Genomic DNA, 23,953 nt, shown 5'->3' with positions numbered 1-23,953 from the left:
TACTATATCAATAGCATGCAAATAAAGTGGATCAACAAAGTCCAAATTAGTGATAAAATCCTTGAGGACAGCCATTTCAAAAAAGTTTCTAAAAAAGAGAGTACAGGACGCAACAAATCTCGAGTATACGCCAACCGTGAACCATAAACACCTCCAAATAATCAAGAACTTAACCAAAAAGAAAGGGTGTTAAAAAAATAATGATATGGAGTGAGACTTTACGCACAAAAACCTCCAAATATGAATTGTAGCATTTTAATTTAATTGGTTCAACATTGGTCTGTAAAAATTTGTTGGTTCAACATTGATCTGTAAAAATTTATTTGTAATTTATCTATAAATTAAGCATTTCTTAACTTTACCGCTTTACGCATCAACTTATGTAAAGTGTGTCCACGTCTATATTATAAGAGAAAAGGGGTTATTGTGGAAAATACTAAACTATGTACTTTGGTCGAGATTGTAGTCGAGGCTTCTAAAAATTTCAGTGGCTGATCATATCTTTTATAGTGCCATTGAGTATAATTTCCTACAACCAAATTATGTAGGTGCGCGCACAGGGTGTATTTGGCAACTAACTTGTGATTTTCCATAAGTTGAAGTTTATATTTGTTTGATAACCAAAAAACTTTAGTAGCTTATGGTTTCTATAAGCTCAAAACCTGTAAGTTATTTGAAGTAAACTTATAGCTTAAAATTATGGAAGAAATAAGTTATCTGCCCCTAGCCCCCTAACTAGTTATATATACCCTTAGAAAATTATATTTGTCATTTTACGTTTACTAGCAATATATCCGTGCATGCAACGGGTGAACGGGATATCTAGTAACCGTTTGATTTTCACCAACACCGTGTGTTTATTAATGATATTTTGTGTTTTTTACTATGATGTTTATCAAGATGATAGAAAAACGTAAGAGAAAATATGACATTATAAAAACTTAATCGACAAAAACATCAATAGATCTTGGCTTTTTGGCATTGATCCTGTTATAAAAAATGGGAAAATCATTCGACAAAAAGAAAAGAAAAAAAAAAAAAAACTCCATGAATCCATGCTATAAAAAACAATTCATTTTATATTAGAACAAAACAACCATTTTAGTTGAGAAAAGTGACAGGAAAGTACCGCATATTAAAGCACAATCTGTTTAACCAGCACTATGAATTGAGTTGGCAGAAAAGACCTTTTGGTCAAAAAAATCTACCTAATGTCAAATTATAAACTAGTAGCGTAAGAAAATATGGAGGACTACAATACGATGAAATAAAAGGATAGTTGAAATCAAAATCAATGTAGAAGTAAAGGTGTTTGCACATAATTATCAAGTTATAGCTCAAGAATACAAGTTGCCAAACATTACAATACAATGTTCATAGAGACTGGGATCAAGAATTGTGAAATATTTCTTCATAGCTTCAAGTAAAATTTAGCTATTATATTTGGCTCATACATTAGCTAACCGACTTATACCATAATGCAAGTAAATCTATGCAAAATGTACCAAGCAATTCACTTTTGAAACGGTGAAAAACTGAAACGAATTAGCATCAAACAACCGAGTTTCTGGGCACATTGTTTCAAATTCACTCTATTTCATGAGAATACAACAGAGGAACAAACCCCATATTTTGTTCTACACTAAAATTTACCAGAACCAAGACATGTCTCATTGGACTAGCAACTTCGAGTCACATGCCACTATCTTGACTCGACCAACATTTTCCTGGGATTCATCATACTTGAAGAGAGCATCTTGAAGAATGAATGTCCACACATTGTCACAGAATCTGTAAGTGTGCAAATGCCCCTATTTGATGGTATAAGAAACGATCAGCATTTCATACAGTGATGACATCTTACAATAAGCCAAAAATGGTATGCAATTCTGAAAGCTTATTGCTGAGATGACAAAACAAGTGGGTTGGGCAGATCAATTTGAGTTCAGGTCACAATGGCTCATCTTCAAATTCAGGTCAAACATTAACCCACCAATACTTTCTTTTGGCCCTATCAACATTGGAAAATAAACTGAGGTTTTACATTATTTTAGTATCAATGCCATTTTTTGAATTTTATAAAAACTAGGAGGTTTTAAGCAGTTAAATTCACTTCACACCACTTCCAACCTATTTGACCCTTTTTAGCTAATCTTTTGTATTTTACCCATTTGAGCTGTTATCAAGAACCCAAATTGACCCATTTTCCTACAAATTGTTTAAAGGTGCTGCCATTACTAATTAGTACTCATTAGAGATAACAGATACTTTCACTTTGGGTTAGGTTAGGTAAGGTCAGACAGTTTGCTCAGGTTTAGAAGGTACCCGCCTTACTAACTATATGTTTAGAGTTGCGGCTGGTCTAATCTCCTAGACTGGTATCAAAAACTGAGATTGTCGTTAGGCAGTGTGTAACAAGAAAATAAAGCTTCTGAAACGGGTAAGTAATAAGGGTAAACAGAGAGTATCCCAACATGAAGAAGATTTTTCGAATGTGTAAGTGATTTATCAGACATTACCTATAGATGTGTTCTCTTTCTTGTAGAAGGGTAGTGCTTCACATGTTACATGGAAATTCAAGATACACATAACATATACACTATGTAAAACATTCTTAAAGTTGGCAGATGCAAATACATAACAGTGACCAGCTTTTGAGCTATCAACAACCTCATCTGGCCAAAACTAGTACAAAAAGTGCATATAACTTAAAAACGAGCAATAAAAATGAAATATTGGGGACATGCAACCTGAATAATAAACTCTATGCTCATATAAGAATCTTTTAAGTCAACACTTTTATCACTATATGACGAACACATCGTGTATCTCTAGAAACTTAAAAACGGAAACTAGAATTCAATTTACTCGACCCTCTTTCTAATATAAACAGATAATCACACAAGAGTCACACCAAAGTTTCTTTCATCAATCAAATTTCGCTAAGCTCAACACAATATTTTTTAAAAGGAAAATGGATAAAAACCAGTCATTTACCTTAATGGAGACCTTGGTCTTAACCTGATTTTCCAGTGCCTCAGCCATTGACTAAAATCAATGAAACAAGGAGTCATGATCGGCATCATATTAACCAACACTATGCATTCAACAACATAGGTAAACAAACTCAAAAGGAGACCTTGTCAAACTGAACGAGTACTTGGATAGCAAGCTCAGGGCCAAGTACACCACTCGACACCATCTCATCCAATGTTTCAGTCAAGCACATCCCAATGGTAGACCTTCGATACAATTCAAATGTTGCCATGATAAACCTGTTATATTCACAAATAAAATGAGTATTGGAAAAACAAACCAACAAACTCCACAAAACTATCAAATACATTAACATTTCCACCATAGACCCAACAGAAAAAATTTTCAATGATAAACCGTATGGAAATGTTTATGAACATATATACACGTGTGTGATGTGTTACACATTTCTAAACCTTGATACAATATTCAAAGTTCAAAGACTCAAACCTTGCTCCTTTTAATTTACAAATTTTTCAGTTAACAAGAACCACAAAAAGATCAAGAATTATTTGTTCGTTCACATATGATTCAAGTCTACTAACATGTAAACAGTGATAAAGGTCCAATTGAGACAAAAAGAATAGATAAAAATGTGTTAAATCACAAGTTATTTGATATGTTCACATGTGATGAACGATCATTGTTGACATGTGAAGAAATCCAATCACATGTAAATTCTGATGTAATTTTCTAGTTTTTCAACTTTTTGTTTTAATTAAAACCAATTTTCACACGCGAATAGAGTTAATTACATCTAAATGCTTATTTAACATGTAATAAAATAGCTCTCACAGTTCTTGATCTTGAGCTCATTTGAGAATTGCTTTTTGCAAAAACTTTTAAATTACATGTTAATTAATATGTTATATCACTCGTGGTTAAGTCATTCACATGTGAAAGTTGCAAACTTTCTGAGTCATAACAATAAATTTAGCTTTTGATTCACATACAATGCATCTTATATATGTCAATTCACATGTTTCCAACTATTTTTCTATTTTTGTCGAACCTGTGCCAAAGTATGTTAGGTCACTTGTTTGCTACTCTTCCCTACTCTTAATGTAGCCGGGTGATAACCAGCGGACAGGTATATCTTCTTATGCTATTTTCGACCGACAGGTATGGAAACTAAACCCTTTACACTTCCCGATTTTTATCTCTTTGTGGCCGGAGGTCCTTATGGAAGGAGTCTCTCTACCTTTGCGTAGAGGTAAAACTGTCTACGGCTTACCTCCCCCTGCCCAGCTCAGGGTTTGGGTCCTGTTGTCGTTTCTATTTTTTCTTACATGTGATCGGATACAATGAAAACTTTGTATATACACATACAAATGGCTAAAACAAAACATAAAAACGACATATATATACAAAATTTGTATCTAATACATACACACACATATAATAATGAGCTTAATTATTACTCCGTAATATTCACTAAATTAAACAAATACGAGAGATATTAAACTCAAAATCCTACACAAATTTATTCACCAGATTTATCATTACTATAAAAATAATAAAATACATACAAAATTTATTCTTATATATACACAAATTCACGAATGCACATATATACATACAGTAAATAGATATGTTACAAAATAATAAAAGTGATAATTAAATAAATTTAAAGTCCTGTATATATTTAATTTATTGAATAGAATTTGATTATGAATTTATATTTATATTTATATATATATATAGAAATCAGAGACTCACACTGTTGTCGTTGGTTTTGTTGTTGCGAAGAGGGAATGAGATCTGCTTTTTATACCCTAGTTTTTGTAGCTCTGCCTTATATATACGCTGATATACCGACGTATCAATTTCAATTGACGAAGTTACCCTCTGGTCTTTATGTTGTTGGAAGATATTTTTAGGGTATTTCTGTCTTTAAGCACGTCTAGATGTTTAGGAAAAAATAATTGCTTCCAAGCCCAGCCCAGCCCAGTTATTTTAATTTTCCTGACCCGGCCTAACGAAAATTATAAGAGGTTATATTTGATTTTATTCTTCATTTTTAAACTTACTAGACGTATGCCCACGCGATACAACGGAGATGGTGTCAACGATGATGGTTTGGTAGCGGTGGTGCCAGAGCTAGCGAGAAAGGGCAGAGACTCAAAGAGGAGATATGTTTTAGGATTAGGATTTAAGATATGTTTTAGGGATGGATACACACATAGTTATGATTAGCGAGAAAAAAAATATAAAAAGTATTGAAAAAAAAGTAATTAGAAGTATTTTAGGAATAATGAAAAAATGCTTAATTTCTTAATCCACTTTGCTTTATAAGGGAGTATAGATATAGATATAGATAATGCATACATGAATTTTATTTTATTTTTTAATTTTCTAGAGCATATATTGAGTTAATAGATGGCACCCGCATGATGCGGAGGGCGCCAAAAGACATCATATAGGGTGCCATGACAACGTTAATTTCAAAACAAACATTTTGTAGGAAAACGATAATATAATACTCACGCAACGTAAATTGATATATAATAATATAGATTTAGATCCCGCGTAAAACGCGGGCCTTTTGATATAAAATTTTGTATTTATTTACGATTAGGTTATAGAATTGGCACTGAAAATTATAAATTGTATCTGGAGAACAATGGTTGATATGCTTTAACGGAATTTTGACAATTGGTTAACCTTATGGTGATTTTTGTTTATACATAAACTTAAACCCCAAGTTATCTTCCTTTATTTGTGAACGTAAAAACATGACAAGTGATTTTGTATTCAAATCTTATTTTGTTTGTATTGCTTTATCTATACATGCTAAGGGCATTACATTGTCATTATCCCAAATTAACATATGCTATAGTTAATTTGGCATAATTATAAGCTGAAAAAAACCAAGTTGTTATTGTTATATTTTTTTAAAAAAATGATTATGAAAAAGTTTGAATTCAAATATATAACACTTGGTATACACCGTTTTTGTTGGCCCAAACCCAAGAAAAAAACATAAGGCCCAAACAGACACATAAAGAAATCGGTCAAAACAGAAGGATATGAATCAGTTACCTTTTAATCAATCAAAACCATGTCAAGCTTCCCAACAGTATTGATCCATCAACGAGTGATCCTCACCTTCATGTTCACGAAAGTTTTTGATGCATCAAGTTCATCCACAAAGAAGATCTTATTAGTTGCCATATTTATTTTCCCAACATAAAATAAAGAGAATTTGTTTTTCAAATTTGTTCTATGTGTGTGTGTTATGAAAGAGAAAAGTAATGAACCTGGCCTCTCTCTATATCTCTGATAGTAATTCAAATTTTGAATATACCAATCGGCCTATACAGAGCATGCGTCGGATGAGGTTACTTGGGAAGACAACTTACATTTAATGCTCTTGAAACATCACTCTGTTCTCTCCAATGTATTTGTACTTGGACTATAGGATTATTGACACCTATGATATATATATATATATATAAAAGTGAGCTGGGCTATATCTGATAAGCATCCCCCTATCTTCCTTAGACTACATACTACATTCATACAATAGATACAATACATACATGAAACACATATACATGGAAAACGGCAGTAGCTTAGCATATGAAATGACAATTTCAATTTTAATATGGATATACACACATTAAAACACCACGAAAAACACATTAATTTCATCATCCCTTACCTCATAATTATGTACGGCTTAGGTTAAAAACTTGACAATTAAGCAAATCTCGGGTCACATTGTTTCCTCCTTTAGTAGAATAGGGAGATTTGTGAAACAAGAAAACAAAGTTCGGAGAGTGGCAAGTCTTCTAAGAAAAACGTCTTTTCATTTATTTTTAAAATAGTATTGAGCGAATGTAAAGATTAAAGAAGGAAAATAAAACAACTACTTTTTATTGAGATGGTTGGTTATGGTGTTGAGGTATAGTGTAGTCGGGAATTGAGGTCTACCTCAATCAGGAATTGAGATCTGGGATGGATGAGAATCATCTGAAGTTGGAAAAAACTTATTAGTAAAGATGAAGGGATCTTGGTATTTAAATTTTAATCAAATGTTAAGATTCAAAAATTGTTTTTGAATCTCCAACCATAAAAGCTATTTCCAACTTTAAAAAATCTCAATCGTTTTGGGTGGCCATAGCCAACTTTCGACTCAATGTGGCTCCACCAACAGCAAATCCATGCCTTGGGTAATAAGCAGTTGTCCTTGTTGATCGGCGTGAGAGCGTGAACGATGGTAACCAGCTACCTATCTTTCAAAAATCTATACAACCGGGAACGGGCCCAATATCTGTCATTTCACCTCACCTTTTTAAAAGATGCCAACAATATCTGTATTTTTATAATTTTATCTGTTTGTCAAAGTTCACCAGGTTACTATATGCATATCTAACAAAAATGCTTAAACAAAAAAAAAAAAAAAAAAAAGCATAACATGACAAGACTAAACATCCATCACCCGAACTTGTATGTTAATGCATATTATACAGCTAGGATTCTGTCCAAAATAGCAGTTGCTGCTCTAGTTCATTACAGAAGTTGTCATCATTTCCTGCATCTGCATCTCCCGTTTCTATGTTCAATGGTACATCACAAAAGTTATCATTTCCTGTATGCGCATCTTCCATTTCTATATTCTCATTGAACTCGGTTGCGTCCAAGTTTCCGTTGCCGTTCCAAGATGACAGCTGCTTCTCTAGTTCATCACAAAAGTTGTCATCATTTCCTGCACCTGCATCTGCATCTTCCGTTTCTATGTTCAATGGTACATCACAAAAGTCATCATCATTTCCTGCATGTGCATCTTCCATTTCTATATTCGCGTTGAACTCGGCTGCGTCCAAGTTTCCATTGCCATTTTGTTTCTCAAAGTTTAGGTTTTCAGTCAGTTGCTGTTGATTGAGGCCCTGGTTGAGCCCCGTTTTCTGATAGAATGTTTCTTTCTGAATGTTCCAGTCTTCAGTTGTTTTCCCTATTATATCTCCAATCAGCGTCTGGTTTTCTGCAATGTGCTTTATGTCTTGTGTGTTTACCAACTTTTCAGCTTCTGTTGCATGACCCACAGAAAAAAATGTAAATGAAAAACAAGAATCTATAGGGTTTCAATAAAGATGTCTATAACTACATTTATTGAGCTGGAAAAACTAAAATTTGCAAGAAGTATGAGGTGGCAGTTACACCCCACATACATATGGATAGATTGATTTTAACTGCTTAATATGTCAAATGTGTCAAACTTAAGTATCACACAATATATGGAGCATGACAAATGGGATGAAAATGCATACTTATCATGCATACAACTACCTAAATAGTTTTATTCAAAGAGTCACATTATTATGGTAACATTCTGATTTCTGTAGCCAGAACTAGCTGGATAAATTGTAGCAGTAAGAATTTAAAATTGGATAAGAGATTATTCTTAGGTGCTCGTTCCAACCCAAAAATTTTGTTTGGACATATTACCCAGTCTGCCTGCAGCTTGCCACCTATAGTTTTATACAAATATTGAGCCTCTCTAATCTCTATCATAATTAGCATGGCAGACAAAAAAAATCCACGAGTCACAACTCCTAAAACTTGTGTTTGCCTTTGAAATGGAACATGCGACTTCAGACTAAATATACGAGAGGAAACTTCGACATGCTGGAATGAACTATCGGGCTTTATTAGACTATAAAATAAAGTAAAAACAATTAAAATATGCAGGATTTTATGAGGATGAGAAAGAACCTTTAATGGCTAGCTCTTTCGCAATGTAATAATCTCTTGACATCTTTGTGAGGGAATCAAGATCAACTTCTTTTCCCTGGATCAGAAGCATGAACTGAATCAGCATCTCAAATAAAAACTCTGGATGTGCATATAGCGTTTGTGTTTGTTTGAGGAGGAGGAAAAAAGAGGAGAAAAGAGAGGGGGTTGCTGAAAATACAAAGCTGGCATATGGTTGTCGCAAATACCCAAGAAATTTGACATTTTGTGACTGGTCATGAGTTAACATAATTATTCTTAAGTATGATTATATACATGCCTTGTTCTGATCTCTGATTCTTAAAGTTGAGACAATTACTTCGAAAACACAAATAATAACACAATTCTAGTAACAATTTTTATCTGATACTTGAAGTCGGATAATCGCTTCGCAAAGGCATAACTAAACAACCCCTACATATTATATAAAGGGAATGAATTTGCATACTCACCATGTCCATGTGGATGTAACGTTTAATCTGTGTGTCTGCAAATAACCTATTCCAAAACAAGGAGTAAACCAAGAATTAATGATAGTTCATGTTATAACACATAAGAAGCAACATGGTGCACCAAGATCTTTGGTTTTGCAAAAGTTACATATACAGGTGACGAGAGTTGGGTAACAGTTGAAAATGGTAACATTTTAATGTGGGTCAAAACAGGGTGGCGCACTAACTTGCAACCACATAAGTGTGCCATCAGATTACAAAAATAATTTAATCTTTCTACCAAACCAATTAAGGAGGTTTTTATGCATTTTAATGGACTTGGAATCACTTTAACCCAGTTCCCTTTGAGTAAAAACCTCTAGTTTAGCCCATCTGACCGTTTATAGATCAAACATAGCTCAACCAGATTGATTTGTAAGTATATGGGTCAAAGTGCCACCTCTAGTTATATGCATGACATGAATTATTGCTCTTCAACTCACGAAGAAGTAAACCTAGTAGCTGCATAGGCAGAGCAACAGTGTAGTTGAAAAAAAGGATTAAGAAATGACTAAGGATTTACTTTTTATTTGCATGTTGAATACGGGCATTCTGCATTTCGGTTAGTTCCTTAACTCTCTCTTCTGTGGATCCTTCTTTCAAGTCAAAAGCCCCAAAAAGGAACAAGTTCCTATCTAGCATACTATTGACTAATGGTGCAACAACTCCTATATTCTCTTTCTTTGCGTCAGTAATCAGCTCCTTGAGCCTCTTCATTTCACCTGTCGAATGGAAGGTAATGTAGAATATATTAACTTATAAAAGAAGAAATTTTAGAGACTCAAACGATATCACAAGTCAAAACTGTTTCTTCTTCCATTTTGTCGGATCCCTAAGTTAGAATTGGTGAAGAAATAGGTGGGTTGGGTAACAAGTTAGAGTGGGTTCAAGTTTGAACCCGTAAAAATTGTTTCAGGTTGTGTTGGCTGGTTTAACGTGAATCTTTTTTATTTTGTCTGAAGTTTTTAAATTTGGTATAGATAAATAGTATGCCAAATATGATTTACAAAAATCATTAACATTTTACTAACCAGATAACATTTTAAATATACTGATTTAGAAGGATAGGGGTCTTAATGCATTCAAAATACACTTTGAGTGACTTTCAACGTGTTTAACCTATTTAAGCTGTTTCGTTTAACCTAGATTTCATTTCCTTTTTTTGTTCTTTCTTCCACTTAAACCCATTTAGAGATGAAGCAACAGATTCAGGAGAATGTGATAACATACGTGTGCATATATAAATTCTGAAGGGGGGCTTAAATGGTTGCGTTTCATGTAGGCAGTAAAGGCAATAAAGACCACCCAGCCTGTGTGACAGAGACGTAGTAGACGTCATATAACCTGCAGAAGAACATAAACAGTATTATCCATATTATATCGTAATGAACCAAGGACATGCATTATTCCGTTACTGAAACAATTTTAAATCTTGAGGGTATACGGTATACCTATGGAATGGGCATACAAAGATTGCATAAAAAACCCCAATTTTGTGCTGGGCTTAGCTGCATAGATACATGAGAACTTTTTGAAAAGCCATATCCTCTTCATATCAGCCAATGAAGTCATTTCACCCTGTAATAATTTCAATAAACTGGTAATGTTCATCATAAAGAGTACCAATTATTCAATAGAAGTGGTAGTTTCAAACCGTTAACTTTGAACCGATCAATCTGGGTTATGATTTATATCTAAAGGGTTAACTGGTACACAAAAAAGAGCCAAAAAGGAAACTGATGCATTGTCCAAAGTGCAAAGTTAATGTATAAAACCTTCTAAGCCATTAACTAATTTGATATCAAGAAAAAAAAAGCTTATTCCAGAAGCAATATACATACAATATACAACTTAATGGGTTTTTTTTCCGACAGATTCAAGTCAGCCCACTTGACTTGTAACAACCTATTACCAAGTACCAACCCCTCCTAATACGCTCATTTTGCCACCTCTACAGGCTCTACAAATCAAGACTGAACAAAAGATACAATAGAGAGAGAGAGAGAGAGAGATTTCAGTGAATACCTCTGCAAACTCATTAATTAGCTCATCAATGTCAAGTCTAAAGGGATCGAGATCCATTGTGTTACTGATCTTTCGAGAGATGCATAAAAGTCACCTGATAATCAATAAGTTTGGTGTCTGTGTTAGGAATAACATTACAATATAACATAAGGATAGGTACCTAGGAATGTAATAAACTATGCACAAATGTTTATGTTGTGTAATGAACTACATAGATGTTTATTGTATATTTGTATGTAATGAACTTTCAAATCTAGGTTATTGGATGTATCACTACTACAAAAAGGGCTTTTCTTGACCCGCAATGCGCGTCATAAATGGGTCAGATGACGCGCAAATGCGCGTCAAGGAAGGACCAGTCATAAATTTTCATGACCCGCATTTGGGCGTCATCCGTCTATGACGCGCATTTATGACGCGCACTTATGACACGCATTTATGACCCCTTTTTATGACGTGCCTTTTTGCGTGTCATAACCTATTTTTTTTATAAAAAAAAATAATTTTTTTCAGTTCCTAATTTTTCTATTAAATGAGAATTAAAAACCTGATAATACAAAATTAAAAACACAAATATTAAAATAATGCATTTCATATATATCAAAACAACGCGTTTAATTCAAATACAAACTCATTTACAATTCTAAAGTTAACCATTACACGTCTAAATAACGTTATTTAGATGTGAAACAAACTACACAAGACAAGTAAGAGCTTAAGAGTTGGAAACACCTAAATTTATAACTTTAATACTCAAGCAGAACCTCTTATACCAAGCCTCTGTGATATAGCAAATTTTTTAGAAAAGATCCCATCCTAGCCTGCAAAATATAAATAACATGTATGATCATCTCACACTAAAACTTCCATTTCATATATAAGAGTAGCAACTGCAACTTGAAGTGTCACATAAGATTGTGCAAAATCTAAAGCTTCTGGCTGAAAGTGTTCTAGATCAATCCTACCTGTTCAAAACATACCCATTTTGAACTGCCCAATTGTCAACTCTAATACTGCATATATGGTACAATAGGTAAAACTTGATAAAAGTAAGACATGGGCCGAACAAGTAACATAATCTGCCACAAAAGGGAACTCAACATGAAATTCATGAGTTCATCAGAGGAGCATTTATAGGCTGTAGCACCTAAAATGGCCAAGTGACACATAATTATGCATATTCACAATTCCAGCATTTATACTAATTTGTTCATTTTATCTTGGTGATAAGGCAATAATTCATAAATTAAGATGAGAAATTTGTGACCTGAGAACCATGCTAATCACAGGTGACTAAACGAGCTACGGGAAATCGCATCTGTACTATAGCCTCGGCCTCGTCAATAGGAGGTTGCAGCAACTTCGCAAAAACCTGCAATTCAGTTATAGGTAGCATGTTAGAGTGCCAATTGCTGAGATATAAAGCACATGATGCTATATTCTATATAAAAGTGCTGTTTCTGCAGTTTTTACAGCAGCTTAGCAGCAGTTTTGGAGCAGCTTTTTAACCCCTTTTCGTTAGGCAAAATTGGACATATCCTATACCATTTCAAAGCCCTTGAACTCTACTTTTCAACGCAACAGTTACCTTACAGCAAAACCTGACCCATGTAAATTTACAGGCCCTTGAAGTAGGCATGAAAGTGACTCTTTGACATTTTTCTTCAAACATTCTAAATTCCCGAAATCGACCGCTTTAGACCTAAAAAATATACAGATCTATATGCTTTTACATTTGAAACATGTTGGAACTGTCCATTTTGTAATTCGGGCTCAAACGGGTCAAACGGGCCAATGACTCAAACTTGGACCAGCATAACCCTGATTTATACAAACTACTTCCAACGTATTCTAGTAGACTTACAAACATGCATACACTTCAAACCTTATTTAAGACTCATTTAACTCAAAATTTGCCATTTTACACATGAAATGATCCTAACGGGTCATTATACACATGACGAACAAAATGGATAAAGGACAAGATTTCTACATATATAACCACATGGCCATATCCAACGGATTCAACATCAAATAACCGTTCTTTCAAGTTGACCAACTACTATACAAATTTCAAGTATAAGTAAGATTACATATTGAGTCCCACATTCGTTAGGTAAGTATTAAGATCACACAGTAACATATGTTTCATTAGGCTAAACAGCACCCACATACAAAAAAAATCAAAAGCAATACATATATATATTAATACATACAAGACAGTCACAATACTATTTATGATAATTAAACCCTAAAAAAATCAAATAAGACAGCTAAATGAAATTAAATTGATAAAATAACAAAATTCGATTAACAGGCTACATTTCCATCAAATTAACTACATTGAACTTTAAAACTGATGGCTTTTTCATCAAATTTTGTGTGCGTATGCATATTATAATATACCGACTAACAAAAAGTTTCATACTTTCAAAATTACAAGTGGTCATGTCTCAGACGCATTTCATCAAACAAGTTGTGTGCTTTATTACATATCTTCAAAACCAATATCAAAAATAAACAAATAAAGCCCACCAAAATCAAAAACTTCACACATACATAAAAATATCGGAAATGAGAGTGAGACATAAAGAGTACCAGATTTGACTAAAAGATTTCCAGGAACAGACGAATATGCTAGCGGAGATGGACAGAACGAAGTGAAACACTTGATTTTTGTCGTATGGTTTTTGGAGGTTTTTAATTTTGAGGAGCTTTTTGGTAAAACTGAAACAACTTTTTAAGCCTTCAACTTTTTAAGGTAGAATCAATGTATTGTGACAACGAGCTCTTAGTGGGATTGGTTTGGGAAACAATTTCGTATGTTCACAGTTCACGTTTAATTTTTGATTGGGAAACAACTTTCTCACAAATTCGTTGTTAGGTGAGAAAGAGATGATGATGCAAAAGTCTGGATCTGTTTTTTTTTTTTTGGAAGGGGAAGAAGGAAGGCATTGTGAAGTTTTAGGTTACAGAAAAGGTTTGTCAGGTATATCTATACTATCTATATAAACAAACTACCCCTAAAAATTTAACACTCTACCTTTAAAATCTCTAATTTACCCTTTTAATTTATACTACCATCAAACACTTCATCCCTGAAATTCCAAAACTACCCTTAAAAAAAAATCTTACGTGTGTCCTTCCCTTCCCTGAAGTTGCTCACATAGTATACCAAAATAACACATGTACGTTACTGAATTTAATAATCAATCAACATAAAAAACGTTCGCTCTAAAACAACGACGACGGTTTGCACTTTCAGCCGGACTAAGAAACACTTTAGTTGAATCATACATTCACATAATAACACGGTACCGCTACTTAACCAACGTTTTTTCCAATGTCCCGCTACATCGCGCGGGTACAAGGCTAGTTGTAAATGTATGAAGGGTTTAATTTTTGAAAAAAGTGATTTCAGTTTTTGGAGTAAAAAGCCGCCTATAAGTTTGAATTTTTTGGAGCACATGACGGTATTTTATGACTTTTAAAATTGCGTGTCATCTTTTATAAGACAGTTTTTTTATGACTCACGTTTTTTGCGAGTCATCTTGAAGCGTGGGTCAAAAAAAGCGGGTCAAGGATAGCCTTGTTTCTAGTAGTGTATTCGATCAATCAAAAGCGTACAAGTGGCAGCTTAGATAGTTGCCACATATACCCGGGTACATTCAATAACCGAGATTTGAAAGTTCATTACATACAATAAACATCTAGGTAGTTCATTACATAACATAAACATTCGTGCATATTTTATTACATTACCAGGTACTTATCCCTATTACATAACCACGAAACCACAAGTGTTAGTATAAACCGTTAGCTTAGATTTATTTTTGTATAAAGTTCAATGCTGCCAACATTCATATAAATTGGGTAAGAATGATCAACTTCACTTTACATCAGAATATGGACAAGACCGGCTCACCAGTGGTGCTCCCATTGGACATCTCACATCACTGACCCAAGACAAAAAGGTATTACCTATGCAACTTAGATAACTATGTGTCAACTAAGATTAATGTTGATCGTCAAGACTATTTCCGCTACTGATCCTCAAACTTAATACCCAAGACTTGTACTATAATAAGGTGCCGTTAGTCAGGATTAGCTATGAGTATCGGTATGATATCAGAACGACATGGGAATGGATATGATTACTTAAAACTGCAGTATTCGTTATGCATTAGACTGAGTATCATTCACAAAACTAATGTTTGGTTTAATATCTATAAGTATGAGAATTTGGTAAAGTCTAGTCTCACGGATTATCATTACAGCTTTATATCAAAAGTCTAAACGACACAAGGATAAGTATATATCTAAGCATTCAGAGCCTAAAAAATGATACCATGAACATACTACTTGGGATTAACTAATATAATGACCGAAAAACCTTATATACATCAAAACTTGTGGACCAAAAGATGTGAAAATCTAACGGGTTTGATATCGACTACACATGACTGATATCGAAGACTCGACTGAACCTGATCTTTCATATCCAGAGATAACTATTGGATAAACAAGTAGCTGAAACCCAATGCTACCGCCATCATGTGACCATATGGGCCCACAAGTTCAAAACTAGCCAAAAGCAAGTGGAGAAACTATATCTTGTGATGGTGACTTAGGCATGAGTTTTATGCGGTGTGCTCTGAGTATCAAAAAGGTACATGGGACCAGAGGTTCTCACCCATTTACTTTTTTTTTTTTTAACATCTAATAATTACAAACAGATAAATAAAAAATAAACTATTTTTTTTCCAACCCTTCACAGTCAATTGAGTTGGGATGGTATTTTGGGCTTTAACAAAAATTAAATGATAAAAAGAAAAGTGACCTTGACAATTTTGGGCGGCGATGGTCGGAGCTTTAACAATGGCAGCGGCGCAGGTTGTAGGGTGAAGATGAAGAAGACATTCTGGGATTTCAACACTTGTTCCTTTCACAGGCGTCGGTCAAGATCGATCTTTCTTATCCAACGTTACGTCTAAATATTAATGGAGGTGGTGGTGGGCTGATGGTGATACGGTGGTGTTATAGGCCAGGGTGATTGTACGCAGAGAGATTGTAAATTTTGGGGGAAGGTTAAAAAGTCCATTATACCCACATACAATGCCGCATCAAATGTGTATGTGGGCTGTTTAATGACGTGGTATAGTGAATTGAAATACGTTAAAAGGAATTTTTGAATGTGATAAATATTTTGTGTTTGATTGAGTGGAATTGAATGGAATTTATAATATTAATTATAAAAATAATAATAATAAAAATTGAAATATATTTTTTTTAATTTGTAATATTCTACAAAATATAAAAATCTATATAAAATATTATTAATTTTTCATAAAATATAAATATTTTTATAGAATAAGATTAAACTTTATAAACTAAAGTTAGATTTTTAATAGGAATTTTTTTATTAAATAGTAATAAAATTTTAAAAAATTATAAATATTTTTATACAATAATTATAAATACTTATATAATCATTATTTATAATTTTTTAAAAGAATATTTTTAAAAATATATATATATAAATTATTAATTTTTTATAAAATAATATTTTTATCGAATAATATTAAAATTTATAATCTAGGATTAGATTCTTATATAAAAGACTTTAATAAGTAATAATAAACTTTATAAGTATTAATAATTTTTTATAAAATTTAAAATTTTTTTTAACTAATACGAAGTAATTATTAACAATAATATTAATAATGTAATAATAATAAATATTATTATAGTTTTATAAATATAATAATTTTAACAGTAATAATAATAATAATAATAAACATGGTTTTATAATATATTATAATAATTTTAATAATTAAAAAATAATTATAAAAGGTTTAATTTTTATCAAAACTTGAAACTCCCAAAAAAAAGCTTTAATTCCAAAGGAATTTCAAACTTTGCATAAAAAATGTGAAGGAATCTTGAATTACATCATATGATGGAATTTGAAGGAATCAAATTCCAATTCCATATGAACCAAACAACTACTGGAATGGAATCTGAATTCCATTCTGTCAACCAAACAGGATGTGGAATGGAATTAAGATTCCAATTCCATCGAATTTTTTGGAATTCTGCGAGCCAAACACCCTAAGGGTAAAAACTAACGGTATTACCTTTATTGGAAAAAAAATTTTAACAATAAAATCCTTCTAGTAGATGAAACTTAAATAAGTTCCCCTTATCATTAATTTTGAGTAAAAAATATTACATTTTTATAACTTTTCCTTTTTAGAAACAAGTTGAAAGAAATATAATTATATGATCTTGGAAAAATAAAGAAAGATTTTAAATTTATTAAACTTTGAAATAAGCGTAAAATACCCATTCTAAGTTGGGTTTTTGAAAAGGTAGGGTAATGATATTTTTATCATGTCTTTTGATACATTTATCATTATTATGCATTAACTAGTTGTATAGTAGACATAAATTGTTGTATATTTATGAAATATATCAAAACTGATGATACTAATATTATTATTTTTTTGAAAACAACAACCACAGGTACAGTATATCTTTATCATAAAAAATTTTAAAATGGTAAAGTATGAGTTGTTTATGCCTTTTATATTTTCATTAGAAAAATCCATTAAATTTTGTAAGTGTGAGTTTTCTTTAAAAAAGTAAACATGTTTGTTTTTTTAACCATGCATTAATTAAATGGAATTAATTATATGAATGATGGATATATAGATAATGTTTTTATGAATTTCGTTAATGCAATTATTTTTTATTTATTAGATTTTTTTTATTAAGTATTTCTTATTAAATTTATTAAGTGCCAAGTCTATTAGTCTATGTGTTTGGATGTAACAACGATGAAAGTGGATACGATGATTTGGTGGGGGTGGGGGTTGGGGTTTTAGGTGGTAAGTCATTTTTTTGGAAAACCAAATGAACGAAATTTGCATTTAACCTTAAAGTTTTTATTAGAAAATTATTTTTCTTGTAGTGATACTATTCACCTTTATACATACATTTGTTATAATTGTTAAACAAATGAAGACTTGTATCACATACTTAGATACATGTATGGTATAGAGCCACTTACAAATGTCATTTCATTGAACTCGATGATCGTTGGGTTATATAGAAAAATGGTTGTATGAATGATTCATTTTCATACCGTGACACAGGAGGAATATAACGTCGTGGAATGCTATGGTTACTGGGTTTTATCAAGCTTGAAAAGATTGAGAAGCAGTGCGTTTAATGAAATGGCAAGGAGAAATGTGGTGTCTAATATGGCTATGGTTGACGGGTACGCACCAAAAGGGAGATTAAGAAAGCAAGGGATCGAGTTATTTGATTGATGAAACGCTCAACTTTAAAATACAGATTGACCTGTTTAGCATCCATCGTTTTGAATTCTATAACTAAGTAATGCCTTAGATAAGATCATCCATACTTTATCTTAGAAAAATTATTTCAGGGTTCTCTAATGGAATTATGTGAGAGCATTTGCGCAAATTTTGACCCGTTTGGCCCATTGCTTTTTTGGCTTGACTTTCAAGGATTTTACCCCTTTTGAGTTTTGACCCGTGAAAGATAAACACACTGCGAAGTCAACTTAGAGAAAAACAAACCGGAACAAATTACCACCAATACTACAATGGTAACTAAAAATGAAGGGAGAAAGTCGAAGTCTCATATTATGAATTTTGTGAAGTCACATAACAGTTAAAATTGATGTAATGTATGCTAAAAGGTGTCGTGAACCTTTATGAAGAAGGGAAAGTAAGTATTTGGAGAGAAAGTAGGTATTAGAACATAGAATAATTAAATAGGCAAAAGGTTAAGTTTCATTACATGTGGGGGGTTTATATAGGCATATAAATTGCACTTAAACCCCCTTCATAAATACAAACAAGTACATGGATAATAACAAGACAAACCCTTTATCTAAACATGATAAACATTAAAGACATTACAAATACATATTTACAAAACACGCACTACTAATTATAAAAGCTAACAATTGATGCATAAAAGGCGAAGAATTTCAGTTGTCTTGAATGAAAAGTCATGACTTTTAATTATTGCTTCGACTTGCTGTGTTGTATAAACTTTGCGAGTTTATTCTAATTAAGTATGTGCACACGAATTATGTATATATCTCGATGTGCATGAAAAACTAGAGGCGAAAATTTCTATTATCTAGTCTAAGTTGGAGCGAAAGTTTCCAACATCATATCATTTTGTGACATTAATAATTATGAGAGACACAAGATCTTTTTTATGTTGATCAAATTCTTTTCAAAAATAATTAATGGTTACTCGCCTACAACTAAAATTATTAGTATATATGATATATATATATATATATATATATATATATATGTAACAATAATGGCAGTGACTATAAAAGAACATAAAAAAACAACCATATCAACATTCATGGAGATCGTCGCGATTAATTTAGTATGACAATATATGGTGGATTCGATCAGTTTAATTGTACTCGTATGAATATATATACATAAGAAACCTTTTTAATAATTAATCAAACAGCTAAATTATGCTGTCTAATCTTAACTTTTCTTTTCTTTTTAAAGGTTAGTCTAAACTTTATTAGCCGGCCACTTATTCAAATAATTAGCACATAAAGTGATGAATAAAAAGTCAAAAAGATTACTTTCTTTAAATTTAGCGCATCTTTAATTAATGCATATATTCATCACAAAATGCTTCAATCTTTGTTAAATTTTGATGATTAGAACTTTATTGAAATACATTTTAAATCTATGCATGCATAGGAAATTCATTCCTTCCTCTCGATCGACGTCTTCGTCAACTGGCAAGATAAGGCAAAACTTGAGTTTAAACCTACATGTATAGTCTACTAAAAATACTTAATTGAAATAATTTACATCATCAATATTTTTGATCGAACTCCCAAAATAGTAAACCGTCATCATTTAAATGAATTACTTTTACAAAACAATCCATATTAGTACTACTCGTCGTCATTACCACCATCACCATCATGCGTGCATTAATAGTGTATGATTGTATGGTATTGATAAAAAAGTAATTGATATTAAAGAGAATAATATATGTAATTATTTTTAAAGTTGAAGGATAAGAGTTGTAATCATTTCAATTGAGGTATTTTTGGTACATCAATTTGGAATTGGAAATATATATACAAGTAATTAAAGTGAGGAACGAAATAGGTAGATTGAATCGTAACTTGATAGAAAGAAAAAGACATGTATTTTATATAGGGAAATGCTAAATACAACCCTAATGACTGTATTTAACGTGCATAAAAAAACTTGTACCTTCTATATTAAAAGTCCGCCCCTGATTTTCATGGTAAATATACAAACAATTTATGCACCTTAAACACAGCCCTAAGGGCTGTATTTAGCAAACCCCTTTTATATATAATACACTATAGATAAATGCAAAATACACTTATGTTAATATTTGTAGTACTAATGCTAGTGTTACTCCAAATTTAAAAAGTCTCAAAATTTTAATCTTGTATTTGAAACTACATTAAATTATTGATTGTTTAGGTTAGAGATGAATTTTCATATTAAAACACCCAATTTGGTGTTTTGATACATATATTAAATAGATCTTTATTTTTTTATTTATTTAGAATGATAAATTGGGTTCACTGGCAATGTTTATTCATGTATTCATTTTCAATTATTTGAAGAAAATCCAATTAATCTGGAAAATTCATGTTTTAGGATTAAAGAGCATTTTTTGCTCACACCATGTTTAAGTAAAAGAAAACCTATTTAATAGGAAAACCCTTTATGGTGAAGACTTAGAACCTAAGATCAAATGGTTTCTAAGCCTCATCAACACCATTAATGTCTAGTTAAGCTATAGCTCAAAGACAAATAGATTTTTATTGAACTTTTAATTCTATGAAAACGTATGTCAATTTGATTGTTATATTTTTCATTAGAAGTACTCATAAGATTATATACATATAAACTTTGTTTTAAGAAATCCTTTATTAGACTATTGCGTATATATAAAGTCGTTTCCAATGCGACTATCGACTTGATAATGTACGTACAGTCTAGATTGTTGGACCCGTACCTAACTCAGTCAGCAATGTAGCCTAGTCAGCATCATTGCCATTCATTTGAATAGATTAATAATAATGTTTAAAGTAATTTGTGATTTAATCAAATTTGTTTGGGTTTGTTCCAACAATATTAGTGGACAATCATAATATAATTACCTTTATAATTAAAGAAGAATTAAAAGTAAAGGTAATTGTCGACTAAAGTTAGTAAAATGTCTTCTTGTTTAATCAGCAACATTATTAAAATCCAAAAGTTTGTATTGCTAATTGTGATTATTTTCAAAATTCGTCACAGTTTTGTAGTACTGATTGTTGTAAATGAAGTGAGACAAATCTCTTGTATCGCAAAAAAAAAAATAAAAATAAAAAAATAAAAAAAAAAATAAAATTTGGGGGACACATGAAAACAGAAAGTTATTTTGATAATCTCACTAATAAATATATAAATGATTTTGGTCAACTATTTCAACTTTTAAACATTTCACCAATAAATAAATAATAAAATTTTATATATTTCCGTGTTAAATAATTTGAAATCCATGGTTACATATAAAAACTTTATTGAATTTTTATTTTTAAAGTTGATTTCAACATTAATATACCAAAATCTTTGAAAAGTCATCCGTTGCGCATTGCAAAACTACCATCTATATTTTTATTATTATTATTTTTAAATGGTAAATTTGGTTATAGTAACATGCCTCTTCATATCTTTAACTTCAGCTCAAAAAGAAATTCATATTGGGAAACTCTATCTCTCAAAAAAAAATTCATATTGGGAAACTCTATCTCTGTTCCTCATGAAAACATTTTCTCTTGCCAAGAATTAAAACCAAGAACTTTCCGTCTCCACGTATAATAAATGTGATAATGAACAATCTTACAATTGATAAATCGTTATTTTTATTTTATAATTTTTAAATAATAAACCATATGAAATATTCATTTTATAATAACCTGAATTGAACTTTTGATGTTTTTAATCATCTGTATCATATGTTTTTTTTTAAATGTGGATTATTTGTTCGTAATAGAGGATCTAATTTACGTTGTCTTAATCGGATCCACGTTAGAGAGCCCCCTCACCATCAATACTTAGTAGGAGGAAAAACTCTCAATTAAACCGCCCGAAGCCACCACATTTAATTGGGATAAAAACCTGCCCTTTCTGCAGGACTCAAACCTGCTTCACTGGAGGACAAACCTGCTTCATTGAAGAACTTTATTGTGAAATTCTTTCAAATGTCATTCCCATGTCTCAAACTCGAGACCTCCAGTATGTAAAATTGGTGTTCAACCACTGAGCTATGATGGAAATTACATGTATATCATAATTCATATGTTACTATAAAATGTTCACTCATTTATCCTTCACCATATGTTATTATAATCAATTATAAATTTATGAAAGGTAAATATTACTCGTAATTCGGTTTCAGTAATGACACCCCATATGAAATAGTTATGTTTCCTAAATTATGGTTTGACTTCAACTATTACATAAATTGTATTAAGTAATCTGTATTTGTCTTAAATTCTTAATTTTAAAGTACAATAAAAGATACTATTCAAACACCCATTTCTATATTTCTTTTTACATAATCATTTCTATGTTTAAATATATAAATAATATATAATAAACAAATTTTATATACTTAATTAAAGGTGAACAAAGCCCTAATGGGTCAAAGCTAAGGAGTAAATGAGTCAAATCTGCTTGCGAACTATTCGAATTCGATTCGTAAAAAGTCTAAAGGAGCTCGAGTCAAATACGAGCTTAACAATTGACTCGTTTATTAATCGAGCCCAATCTCGAACCTCGAATACATAACTCGGTTAAGCTCGCAAGCCTAAACGAGCTTTCATATATTATATATATTTACACATATTATTATATTAATCGAGTTTTCATATACTAATCTAGCTGGGCCTAAACAAGTCGAGCTTGAACCAAGCTCGAACTCGTTTATTTTTAGACAACCGAGTTGAGCTTGAGCTTTCTTAATACATCAGCCAAACTTGAGTTTAAATCCTAAAGTTCGAATGAACCCGATTTCGATCTCGAGCTCGGGCAGTATCAAGATGGGACTCGGCTCGACTCTTTTACACTCATACTCAAAGCTGACTACCGGAACCTCTTGCTCGGCATCCTAAGTAGACTTGGAATATGTCAAGTTTTCAACATTCCATTCTCCGACAAGAAAGACGTTTTCTTCAAATATATAAAATGATATTATCCAACCTTGTATTGGAGATCTTCTTATGAAAACATTTTTTTTTTTTTTTTTATCATCATACATGTGTAGAAGTATTTTAAAGACCCATATATATGCGATTATATACACTCCATTAAATTGAAATATATGCAAAGGACTCTAATGCCATAATGTAAGTACGTCCTATAAGGTTAATGAAGACATTATGAAGCCCGAAGTTTTTGGCCTCATAGACGATAGCCCTTTTTGTGTATCTATAGTCACAAGAGCTAGCTCAACTCAAAAACAAAATCTGACATGGTTAGTCGTCCTTCCAATTAATCTCTACATATACATATGCTTACTCGTTTGGAAAGCTAATGGATCAAGTGTGT

The 23,953-nt window shown here is 31.8% G+C and overlaps 2 protein-coding genes across 3 annotated transcripts; both read right to left on the bottom strand.

Moving 5' to 3' along the window:
- Window positions 1–1,512: 1,512 nt before the first annotated feature.
- LOC122600467 (transcription initiation factor IIA subunit 2) lies at window positions 1,513–4,802 on the bottom strand. Its single transcript, XM_043773184.1, has 4 exons — window positions 4,756–4,802; window positions 3,140–3,275; window positions 2,998–3,048; window positions 1,513–1,811 (listed from the first exon to the last, which is right to left on the bottom strand). Exons 2-4 carry the CDS (start codon window positions 3,266–3,268, stop codon window positions 1,671–1,673), a joined length of 321 nt encoding a protein of 106 aa, XP_043629119.1. The 5' UTR covers window positions 3,269–3,275; window positions 4,756–4,802; the 3' UTR covers window positions 1,513–1,670.
- Window positions 4,803–7,457: 2,655 nt separating this feature from the next.
- Window positions 7,458–16,393, bottom strand: LOC122602152. Of its 2 annotated transcripts, none has more exons than XM_043774874.1 (10): window positions 16,129–16,393; window positions 12,556–12,660; window positions 12,021–12,109; window positions 11,289–11,382; window positions 10,715–10,841; window positions 10,494–10,607; window positions 9,787–9,985; window positions 9,225–9,270; window positions 8,755–8,830; window positions 7,458–8,068 (listed from the first exon to the last, which is right to left on the bottom strand). In XM_043774874.1, the coding sequence occupies exons 4-10, from the start codon at window positions 11,343–11,345 to the stop codon at window positions 7,512–7,514; spliced, it is 1,176 nt and encodes a 391-aa protein (XP_043630809.1). In that variant the 5' UTR covers window positions 11,346–11,382; window positions 12,021–12,109; window positions 12,556–12,660; window positions 16,129–16,393; the 3' UTR covers window positions 7,458–7,511. The 2 variants fall into 2 exon arrangements, with proteins under 2 accessions (XP_043630809.1, XP_043630810.1); XM_043774875.1 differs by having other exon boundaries at window positions 12,053–12,109.
- Window positions 16,394–23,953: the final 7,560 nt, after the last annotated feature.

The sequence above is a fragment of the Erigeron canadensis genome, chromosome 5 (assembly GCF_010389155.1).
Source record: "Erigeron canadensis isolate Cc75 chromosome 5, C_canadensis_v1, whole genome shotgun sequence".
NCBI lineage: Eukaryota > Viridiplantae > Streptophyta > Magnoliopsida > Asterales > Asteraceae > Erigeron > Erigeron canadensis.
The sequence above is the reverse complement of the archived record's forward strand: the minus strand, read 5'-3'. Positions and strand labels throughout refer to the sequence as shown.

What these genes read in the sequence shown, in the direction of transcription:
- LOC122600467 (XM_043773184.1), bottom strand. Translation starts at nt 3,268, where the DNA reads ATGGCAACATTTGAATTGTATCGAAGGTCTACCATTGGGATGTGCTTG. An exon ending in TACTCGTTCAGTTTGACAAG is followed by an intron (nt 3,049 to 3,139) that starts GTCTCCTTTTGA and finishes CATTGATTTTAG; the next exon opens with TCAATGGCTGAGGCACTGGA. An exon ending in AGACCAAGGTCTCCATTAAG is followed by an intron (nt 1,812 to 2,997) that starts GTAAATGACTGG and finishes ACCATCAAATAG; the next exon opens with GGGCATTTGCACACTTACAG.
- LOC122602152 (XM_043774874.1), bottom strand. Translation starts at nt 11,345, where the DNA reads ATGGATCTCGATCCCTTTAGACTTGACATTGATGAGCTAATTAATGAG. An exon ending in TAATTAATGAGTTTGCAGAG is followed by an intron (nt 10,842 to 11,288) that starts GTATTCACTGAA and finishes AAATTATTACAG; the next exon opens with GGTGAAATGACTTCATTGGC. An exon ending in CAGAATTTATATATGCACAC is followed by an intron (nt 9,986 to 10,493) that starts GTATGTTATCAC and finishes TCCATTCGACAG; the next exon opens with GTGAAATGAAGAGGCTCAAG.